Genomic DNA, 11615 nt, shown 5'->3' with positions numbered 1-11615 from the left:
ATTCCAGCGAACATCAACACAAGCTCGAGAGGCAGCACCTCACTTTTCAATTAGGCACGCTACAGCCTTGCAGGCTCAACATTGATTGCAACAATTTCACAGAACAACTGGCCTTTTTTAATTTTTGTTTAACATTTATTTATTTAAGTTATTTTATTTTATTTTTTAACCATGTGCCCGTTTACCATGCAGTGTTTCTGGACAGAACTGCTCATTTCTCTGGGTTAATGCTTTCTCTTTCACCATGGCCTTTGCCCGATGACAGCTTTGTTATTTAATCTCTCCGGCCCTCTACCCTATTACACATCTTATCTTTTGTTCTCTTGACCAACCACTCCCCCACGCCCCCTACACACTTCACTTGCTGAAAGGCTAATATTTTTCTAACCTTTGCCTCTTCTGATGAAAGATCACTTACTTGAAACGTAAACTCTGCTCTCTCTCTACATATGCCGCCCGACCTGATGAATATTTCCAGCACTTTCTGATTTCATCCCATCCTATACAATCTGTTTACAATGCACTACATCTATGACTACTCTGTGCCACATACTCTAGACCACAGCTAGGAAAATGTACAGTACTGGTCACCACAATACACTAAGCATGAGATCAAATTAGAGATGGCACAGAGGTGATTTACAGAGGATGTTGCTGTAACTGGAGAATTTCAACGATGATGGAAGATTGGCTAGACTGAGGATGTTGTGTTTTGAATAGAGACGATGAGGGGGAGATTTAATTAAATTGTGCATAATTATGAAGGCCCTACACAGAGTGAATAGGAAGGACATGTTTCCCTCAACAGAGAAGTCAGTAATCAGGGGAGATAGACTTAAAGCAATTGGTGGAAGGATTGGAGGGAGGTTAAGGAGAAATATTTTCACCCAGAGGTTGATGAGTACCTGGAACTCATTGCCTGAAAGGGTGGTCGAGGCAGAAACCCTCATTCCATTTTAAAAATAAGACACTTGGATATGCACTTAATGTGACGTAACTTACAGGACTATGGACCACGAGCTGGAAGGTGGGATTAGATGAAATAGCCCGCTTGTGGCTGGCACAGACATGATGGGCAGAATGGCCTCCTCCTGTACTGTAAACTTGAATGATCCTATATTTCCATGCTGTATTAATTTGGTGTGTTGTACTAGTTTGAGGAGCTGTCTTACTTTGAGGTGTTGTGCTAATTTGAGGTAGTTGCTTGAGATACTGTATTAATAGGAAGTGCCCCATTCGCTTGAGGGGTTGGATTTGAATGTGAGGGGCCGCATTTGCGTCAAGTGTGGTATTAGGATCAGGACATAATTAGCTTCAGTTGACCTATTATTCGGAGTTGTATTTGTTTGAGATGCCGCTTCAATCGCAGGGACTGCACGAGTTTGAAAGTTTGTTTTGGTTGAAGGGGCTGTAACAGCCCTGTAACAGGTTGTATCTATTGAATCTTCTGTATTACCTGAGTTGTTCCATTGGTGCAAAACGTTGCATTAGATTGAGGTGCTGTATTAGATTGAGATGTGTCCGTTTGTTGTGTGGATTAGGGTATCATACTATATTCGTTGAATTCCGTAATGCATAGTCATAAATAACCCACTTTAATAATGCAACTGAATGTCCAGAGTTAAACGGAACACCACATCTCAGAGTGCAGTGGAGCAGCCGTAAGAGAGGCATTCTAACTTCTGGAATATAAGTATTCAGTGGTCGCAGCCGAGGGGAGACAGTGGAATAGTGGCAATATCACTGGAATAGTAATCCAGAGCCCACGCTAATGCTCTGGGGACCTTGTGTTCGAATCCCACCACGGCAGATGGTGACATTTGAATTAAATTAATAAATCTGGAATTGAAAGCTTTTGTAATGGTGTCCATGGTACCATCGTCTGCTGTCCATTGTCGGTTGTTGTAAAAAATATATGGCTCACTGATATCCTGACCTGGTCTGGCCTACATGTGAGTCCAGACCCAAAACGATGTGGTTGTCTCTTAAATTGCCTAGCAAGCCACTCAGTTCATGGTAAATTAGGGATGAACTATACATATTAGCCGAGTCAGTGACGCCTGCATCCCACAAATGAATACAAAAATAAAACATGAGATCTAGTGATGGAATTGATGGTGTTTGAAAGAACAACCTCATTGCTGGGAGAATACGTGTTCAAAATGTTATTAGGTAATTAATGTGACAAGACAAAGGCAGCTGGGTAACAGTTAGAGGTGGGAAGAGGTCAGTGCAGGGATCTCCTGTGGTCGTTCCCCTCAACAACAAGTATACAGTTTTAGATACTGTTGGGGGGGGGCGGCCTATCGGGGGCAGGCTGCAGTGAACGGGCCTCTGGCACGGGGTCCTGCACTGTGGCTCAGAAGAGAAGGAGGGAGAACGGGAGAGCACTAGTCATCGGGGACTCGATGGTGAGGAGTACCGACAGGCGGTTCTGTGGGAGCAAGCGAGACGCACGGATGGTTTGTTGCCTCCCTGGTGCCAGGGTCCGTGATGTTTGTGATCGCGTCTTCAGGATCCTTAAAGGGGAGGGGGAGCAGCCAGAGGTCGTGGTGCACATTGGCACCAACGACGTAGGAAGGAAGGGTGGCACAGATGTTAGAAGTGAGTTTAGGGAGTTAGGCTGGAAGCTGAAAGCTCGGACGGACAGAGTTGTTATCTCTGGTTTGTTGCCGGCGCCACGTGATAGTGAGGCTAGGAATAGGGAGAGAGCACAGCTGAACACGTGGCTGCAGGAATGGTGTAGGAGGGAGGGCTTCCAGTTCTTGGATAATTGGACTGCATTCTGGGGAAGATGGGACCTGTTCAAACAGGACGGGCTGCATCTGAACCAGAGGGGCACCAATATCCTGGGAGGGAGGTTTGCTAGTACTGTTCGGGAGGGTTTAAACTAGTTTGGGAGGGGGATGGGAACCGGACTTGTAGTCCAGGGACCAGTGGGTCCACTCAGAAAGACAAAGAGTGTAGTGAGGTATTGGGGAAGGTAGCACTGTCGCAGAGGACAGATGGGCACGGAGAAGGGTTGAAGTGCGTATACTTCAACGCAAGAAGCATCAGGAATAAGGTGAGTGAATTGAAGGCGTGGATGGGCACTTGGGACTACGATGTTGTGGCCATCACTGAAACGTGGATAGGTGAGGGGGAGGAATGGTTCTTGGAGGTACCTGGTTATAGATGTTTTCATAAGATTAGGAATGGTGGTAAAAGAGGTGGGGGGGTGGCATTGTTAGTTAGAAATAGTGTAACAACTGCTGAAAGAATTTTCGAGGAGGATCTGCCGACTGAGGCACTGTGGGTTGAGGTCAGGAACAGGAAAGGAGCAGTCACCTTGATGGGAGTTTTCTATCGGCCCCCCAATAGCAGCAGGGAGGTGGAAGAGCAGATTGGGAAACAGATTTTGGAAAGGAGCAGAAGTCACAGGGTAGTAATTATGGGGGATTTCAACTTCCCAAATATTGATTGGCAACTCTTTAGATCGAATAGTTTGGATGGGGTAGTGTTTGTGCAGTATGTCCAGGAAGCTTTTCTGACTCAGTATGTAGACTGCCCGACCAGAGGGGAGGCAATATTGGATTTGGTACTAGGTAATGAACCAGGGCAAGTGATAGAGCTGTTGGTGGGCGAGCACTTTGGAGATAGTGATCACAATTCTGTAGCATTCACTGTGGTAATGGAGAGGGATAGGTATGTGCAACAGGGCAAGGTTTACAATTGGGGGAAGGGTAGATATGATGCTGTCAGGCAGGAACTGAGGAGCATAAGTTGGGAGCATATGCTGGCAGGGAAGGGCACGGTCGAAATGTGGAACTTTTTCAAGGAGCAGATAGTAGGGGCCATTGATAAGCATGTCCCTGTCAGACAGGGAAGGGATGGTCATGTGAGGGAACCGTGGTTGACAAGAGAGGTTGAGAGTCTTGTTAGGAAGAAGAAGGATGCGTATATAAGGTTGAGGAAAAAGGGCACAGGCATAGCTCTGGAGGGATACAAGATGGCCAGGAAGGATCTGAAGAAAGGGATTAGGAGAGCTAAGAGAGGGCATGAAAAATGCTTGGCGGGTAGGATAAAAGAAAACCCCAAGGCCTTATACGCGTATGTCAGAAATATGAGGATGACTAGGGGGACCGTAGGTCCGGTCAAGGACAATAGCGGGAGACTGTGTGTTGAGCCGGAAGAGATAAGTGAGGTTTTGAATGAGTACTTCTCTTCGGTATTTACGAATGAGAAGGGGTGTATTACTGAAGAGGACGGTGTGAAACAGACTGGTAAGCTCGAGGAAGTGCTCGTTAGGAGGGAAGATGTGTTGGGGTTTTTGAATAACTTGAAGATAGACAAGTCTCCCGGGCCTGACGGGGTATATCCAAGGATGTTATGGGAAGCAAGGGATGAAATTGCAGAGCCGCTGGCAATGATCTTTTCATCTTCTCTGTTGACGGGGGTGGTACCAGGTGATTGGAGGGTGGCAAATGTTGTGCCCCTGTTCAAGAAAGGGAATAGGAACAACCCTGGGAATTACAGGCCAGTTAGTCTTACTTCGGTGGTAGGCAAGTTGATGGAAAAGGTGCTGAGGGATAGGATTTCTGAGCATCTGGAAAGACACTGCTTGATTCGGGACAGTCAGCACGGTTTTGTGAGGGGTAGGTCTTGCCTCACAAGCCTGATTGAATTCTTTGAGCAGGTGACCAAGCAAGTGGATGAGGGTAAACCAGTGGATGTGGTGTACATGGATTTTAGTAAGGCATTTGATAAGGTCCCCCATGGTAGACTTATGGAGAAAGTCAGGAGGCATGGGATAGTGGGGAATGTGGCCAGTTGGATTAAGAATTGGCTAACTGATAGAAGGCAGAGAGTGGTCTTAGATGGTAAATACTCAGCCTGGAGCCCAGTTACCAGTGGCGTGCCACAGGGATCAGTTCTGGGTCCTCTCCTGTTTGTGATTTTTATTAACGACTTGGATGAGGAAGTCGAAGGGTGGGTCAGTAAATTTGCAGATGATACAAAGGTTGGTGGAGTTGTGGATACCGAGGAGGGCTATTGTCGTCTGCAAAGGGACTTGGATAGGTTGCAGTGCTGGGCTGAAAAGTGGCAGATGGAGTTTAACCCTGAAAAGTGTGAGGTCGTCCATTTTGGAAGGACAAACACGAATGCAAAATACTGGGTTAACGGTAGGGTTCTTGGGCATGTGGAGGAGCAGAGAGACCTTGGGGTCTATGTGCATAGATCGTTGAAAGTTGCAACTCAAGTGGATAGGGCTGTGAAGAAGGCATATGGGGTGTTAGCGTTCATTAGCAGAGGGATTGAATTTAAGAGCCGTGAGGTGATGATGCAGCTGTACAGGACCTTGGTAAGGCCTCATTTGGAGTACTGTGTGCAGTTCTGGTCGCCTCATTTTAGGAAGGATGTGGAAGCCTTGGAGAGGGTGCAGAGGAGATTTACCAGGATGTTGCCTGGAATGGAGAATAAGTCTTACGAGGAAAGGCTGAACATTCTAGGCCTCTTCTCATTAGAACGGAGAAGGATGAGGGGTGACATGATAGAGGTTTATAAGATGATCAGGGGAATAGATAGGGTAGACAGTCAGAAACTTTTTCCCCGGGTGGAGCAAAGCGTTACAAGGGGTCATAAATTTAAGGTGAAGGGTGGGAGATATAAGGGGGATGTCAGGGGAAGGTTCTTTACCCAGAGAGTGGTCGGGGCATGGAATGCCTTGCCTGGGGAAGTTGTTGAGTCAGAAACTTTAGGGACTTTCAAACGGCTTTTAGATAGGTATATGGATAAAGGAGAATGATGGGGTATAGATTAAATTGTCCTTGACAGAGGACAAAGGATCGGCACAACATCGTGGGCCGAAGGGCCTGTTCAGTGCTGTATTTTCTATGTTCTATGTTCTATGTTCTATAATTGTCCACTCTTTACAGCTTTCCCAATCAGATATATATCAAGTGCTCCACTATGGTTACTGTCCCACACTCAGTACAACTCTTCAGTGACTGACACTGGGATAAGGTGTTCCACTTCGCTTTGTGAGCCACACACTGTTCACATCTTCATATTTATATTCTATCACAACAGAGACTTTAGTCGATTTTGTAATCTGTTAGTTCGATTAAAAAAGAAAGAAAAACAATTTGAACGATGTTGCAACTTCAATATCCCCAAGGAGATCCCACAGGGTATAAATTGTTGGCTCTGGAAATGTTTAGACTAAGAGTTTAAGACAGAGCGGTTTCCTGCAGCATAAAGGGACACAACATTTCACACAGAAAATGAGAGAAACATTTTACTAAACAGGAAATTATATTACCTGATCCTTGCTGGCATTGGTGTTCCAGGTAAGAGACGATCAACATTGAAGTTGTGTAAGTCTGTGTGTGAACTGCTGTCTGGTATTATGGGTTGACTGATAGCGTTACGTGGTGATTTAATAATCGCTGTTATGCAGAAAACCCGATAAGTAACATATGACTTTATTAACTCAAATATCTTGAATTATCTCTGTAGATTTGTTCAAAATCTTGGTAACACACAGGCATTCCAAATTATCAAGCTATTGCCTTCAGGTGAATATCTTGTTCTGTTAAATTAAACAAACGGAAGGCAAATTTCTCAGTAAAGATAGTATTTGCAGTATCAGTCAGTGTAAAATCATAATAAATGTGGGTCACTAAACAATGTGCAGCACCTGACCACAGCGACCATGTATTAATGGGAATATATGTCAATACAGAATTGCAGTGTGTGTGGGTCAGCAACAGGACTGGAATACCTGATCGCAGTGGACATGTGCTTCTGAGAATTTCTCTCACTATGGCATTGCACTGAATTTGGCTCACGAACCACATTGGAACACATGACACAACTGGCAATATATCACTGCGAACATCTATTCATGTAGATTTGTACTTTGTGTGGTCACCAACCGGTGAGAACACAAGATTACAGTGGTCATGAATTATTGGGAGTGTCTGTCACTGTATACTTGCACTGACTGTGGGTCACTAACCAGAAGGAAACACCTGACACTGCAGATAATGCATTAGTGGGATCATATGTCAATGCAGATTTGTACCATGTGTGGCTCACAAACCAGAGTGGAACAACTAATCCCAACGAGCATCTGTCATAAGGAGTATCCGTCACTGTAGAATTGTACTGAGCTTGGGTCATTAGTCAGGGAGGAACACATGATCCCAATGGTTATGTTTTCCTGGCAGTATCTTTCACGACAAACTTGCTCTCAGTGTGGGTGTCTCTATCCAGAATGGAAGACCTGACCACAGTGACCAGGTATTACTGGAAGTATCTGTCTGTGCACTGAGTTTGATCTCATCCCAGATTTATACACATGAACCATGGAGTTAAACACCTAAACGAGGGACCATGTATTACTGAGAGTAGCTGCCACAGTAGAATTTTACTCAATGTTCGACACTGACCAATGTGGAACAGCGAATCCCTGTGCGCATTTATTACTGTGGATATGTTTTACTGAAGAACTGTACTGAGTTTTTGTCACTAAACAGAGAAGAACAGCTGATCACATTGACAATATAGAACATGGAACAGTAAAGCACAGTGCAGGCATTTGGCCCACGATGTTGTGCCGACACTTTAACCTACTCTAAGATCAAACTACCTGCATACCCTTCATTCTACTATCATCCATGCACCTATCCAAGAGTCGCTTAAATGTCCCTAATGTATCTGCTTCTACTACCACCGCTGGCAGTGCATTCCACGTACCCAGCACTCTCTGTGCAAATAACCTACCTCTGACATCTCCCCGAAACCTACCTCCAATCACCTTAAAATTATGCCCCCTGGTGATAGCCCTTTCCGCCCTGGGAAAAAGTCTCTGGCTATCCACTCTATCTATGCCTCTCATCATCTTGTACCCCTCTATCAAGTCACCTCTCATCCTTCTTCGCTCCAATGAGAAAAGCCCTAGCTCCCTCAAGCATCCTTCGTATGTCCTCCAGTCCAGGCAGCATACTGGTAAATCTCCTCTGCACCCTTTCTAAAGCTTCCACATCCTTCCTATAATGAGGCGACCAGAATGGAACACAATATTCCAAGTGTGGTCAAACCAGGGCTTTATACAGCTGCAGCATAACCTCGCGGCACTTAAACTCAATCCCCCTGTTAATGAAAGCCAACACACCATACGCCTTCTTAACAAACCTATCAACTTGGGTGGCAACTTTGAGCGATCTATGGACGTGGACCCCAAGATCCCTCTGTTCCTCCACACTGCCAAGAATCCTGTCTTTAAGCCTGTAATCTGCATTCAAATTCGACGTTCCAAAATGAATCACTTCACACTTTTCCAGGTTGAACTCCATCTGCCACTTCTCAGCCCAGCTCTGCATCCTGTCAATGTCCCGTTGCAACCTACAACAGCCCTGCCCACTATCCACAATTCCAGCAACCTTTGTGTCATCGGCAAACTTGCTAACCCAGCCTTCCTTTTCCTCATCCAAGTCATTTATTAAAATCACAAAGAGCAGAGGTCCCAGAACAGATCCTTGCCGAACACCACTGGTCACCGAGCTCCAGGCTGAATACTTTCCATCTACAACCACCCTCTGTCTTCTATGGGCCAGCCAATTCTGTATCCAGACAGCCAAATTTCCCTGGATCCCATGCCTCCTAACTTTCTGAATGAGCCGACCATGGGGAACCTTATCAAACGCCTTGCTAAAAATCCATATCCACCACCTCCACTGCTCTTCCTTCAGCAGTGTGTTTTGTCACATCCTCAACGAATTCAATAAGGCTTGTGAGGCATGACCTGCCCCTCACAAAGCCATTCCTACTTGAGGGGAGTATATATTGCAGGGCGTATCTGACAATGTATAATTGCACTGCGTGTGGGTCACCAACTGGAGTGAAACGCTTGACACCCGTGATCATGTATCATTGGGAATACCTGTCACTGCAGAATATTTGTGTGTGTGGGTTACCAAACGGGGTTGAACACCTGACCATAGTGACCAGGTATTACCAGAAGTATCAGTTACTATCGAATTGTCCTTAGTTTGCATCACTGACAGGAGTGGATCACCTGATCCCAGTCATCTTGTGTCACTGGGGATATCGTTAGTACAGAATTGAACGGAGTTTGAGTCTCTTACAAAAGCTGTACACGTGATCCCAGAGGCTCTGTATATCTGGAAGTATCTTTCACTGCAGAATTCTGCTGAATGGCTGTGTCACGAACTAGGATGGACGACTGACCACAGTGATCAGGTATTAATAGGTGTAGCTGTCACTGTGGAACTGTACTGAGTGTGGATCACTAACTGGAGTGTAACAGCTGATCACATTGAATTATTTTAATATTTTAATTATTTTATTTTTCACTGCCGGTATGTTCTGTGTGTGCAGCACGAAACGAAGCAGAACAGATAATCACTGGGAGAATCTATGAATGTGGAATTGCCTTGTGTGTGCATCAGAAACCGGTGTGGGACACTTGAACCCAGTGGTCAAGCATTACTCGGAGTATCTGTTACTGTAGAATTGCACTGAGAGTGGGTCACGAACTGCAGAGGAACAACTGATCTCCCTGGCCAAGTACGATTGAAAGTGATGGTCACTGGATAATGTTATTCTGTGTGAGTCACTAACCAGAGAGCAACACATTATCGCAATGTCCATGTATTATTGAGAGTAGCTGTCTCGGTGGAATTGTACTAAGTGTGGGTCACTAACCGGTGAGAAACACCTAATCCCAGTGACCATGTATTACTAGGAGTATTGGTCACTGTAGAACTGTACTGCGTGTGAGTCAAGAACCAGAGTGAAACACCTTAGCACAGTGGCCTGTACTGCTGGGACCATCTGTCACTGAAGAATTGTAATGAGTGTGGGTTACTAACCGGAGTCGAACACCTGAACCCAGTGGCATTGTAATACTAGGTGTATCTGTCAATGTAGAATTTCAGTTAGTGTCTGTAACTAAGCAGAGTGAAACGCCTGATCCCAGTGACCATGTATTACTGGAAGTAGCTGTTGCTGTGAATTTTACTGCGATGAGGGTCACTAAGTTAAGTAGAATACCTGATCCCATTGACCATGTATTAATGAACATGCCCGCCACTGTAGAATTTTAGTGACTGTTGGTGACTAACCAGATTGAAACACCTGACTCCAGTGGCCATTTATCTTCGCACCATCTCTCACTGCAGAACTGCACTGCGTGTTGGTCACTAACCGGAGAGGAACATCTGATCTCAGTGACCATGTATTACTGGGAGTATTTGTCACGGTAAAAAAAATTGAGTGTGTGTCAATTACCATTATTGGTGCTAAAATCCTGACCTTACTGTCTGGATCAGACACAGAGAATGTTTTACCAGTTACTTTACCGTTTTTTTCTTTTTTCTTCTCCTTCATTTAGTTAATTTACTGGCGATTGGCTTGCTGTCCCGGGGAAAGTGCGGACTCTCCACCTGCACCACTCGCTACCAGGTGGCCATGGCAATGGCGTATCTTCTGGTCATTATCTCTGAAGTCATCCTGTGGCGGATCAGTTATTATTTCCCGGGATCTTTCCTGGACATCACGCCTGTGTGCAGTGTTATTGCTGTCCTAAGTCGTGCAGCCACAGACTGCTCTGTCTGGTTCACTGTCACTTTCTCCTTTGATCGATTTGTGGCTATTTGTTGCCAGAAGCTAAAAACAAAATATTGCACCAAGACAACTGCAGCTGTGGTTCTCGCGACAAGCTGCATTGTTCTCTGTTTAAAAAACGTTCCCTTCTACTTTATATTTGAATCGAGAGAGATAATTGACAACGTGCCGTGGGACTGTTATCGAAATCCAAGCTATTATACTGCACCCGGATGGGTGGGATTTGACTGGTTTGCTGTGGTTTTAACTCCATTGCTCCCATTCACTTTAGTCTTGTTGCTCAACGCTCTGACAATCAGACACGTTTTAGTGGCCAGTCGAGTCCGGAAGGGACTGAAGTGTCAGAGCAGGGTAGAAAATCACACTGATCCAGAGATGGAGAGCAGAAGGAAGTCTATGATTTTACTCTTCAGCATATCTGGCAGCTTCATACTTCTGTGGTTGGTGTATGTTATGGATTTCTTATATTATAACATTGCAGGAACAGATCATAGCGATTACACCGATTCTGAATACATATTCGGAGAATTTGGGTTTATGTTGCGGACTTTAAGTTGCTGCATAAACACGTTTATTTATATGGCGATTCCGTCGAAATTCAGAGAGCAGGTCAAAAATGCAATGAAATATCCAGTTGTATCAATTATTCAATTAATGAACAAGGAAAACAACTGAGAGCAATCCAGAGGCCGGCCCCAGTGTTTCCATTTATGAATGTGACATTAATCTCTATACTTATATTAACTGAATGACATCAGGAGTCACGAAGATCCAGCGGGTAAGGGACATGACGAGATCACCAGACTAGAAGAAGGAAAAGGCCAGGAGGAGTGAAAAGCACAAAAGAACTGGCAGTGCTCTGCATTTTGGCTGACAGTTGGAGGACTGAATGAACACTGGCAGGAGGAGTCACACACGCCAAAGAGCAGTGGGCCAAAGGGATGTTTTGAGCTATGGAGGAGCGGACTTAAGGAATGGCGGAG

At 45.1% G+C, this 11615-nt stretch overlaps 1 protein-coding gene across 1 annotated transcript; it reads left to right on the top strand.

Annotated features, from left to right (window-relative positions):
• The first annotated feature begins 1008 nt into the window (after nt 1-1008).
• Nucleotides 1009-11307, top strand: LOC137362390 (probable G-protein coupled receptor 139). The gene is made up of 2 exons (XM_068026800.1): nt 1009-1027; nt 10400-11307. The coding sequence occupies exons 1-2, from the start codon at nt 1009-1011 to the stop codon at nt 11305-11307; spliced, it is 927 nt and encodes a 308-aa protein (XP_067882901.1).
• Nucleotides 11308-11615: the final 308 nt, after the last annotated feature.

This window comes from Heterodontus francisci, unplaced genomic scaffold (genome assembly GCF_036365525.1).
Source record: "Heterodontus francisci isolate sHetFra1 unplaced genomic scaffold, sHetFra1.hap1 HAP1_SCAFFOLD_56, whole genome shotgun sequence".
In the NCBI taxonomy this organism is placed as follows: Eukaryota; Metazoa; Chordata; class Chondrichthyes; order Heterodontiformes; family Heterodontidae; genus Heterodontus; species Heterodontus francisci.
The sequence above is the reverse complement of the archived record's forward strand: the minus strand, read 5'-3'. Positions and strand labels throughout refer to the sequence as shown.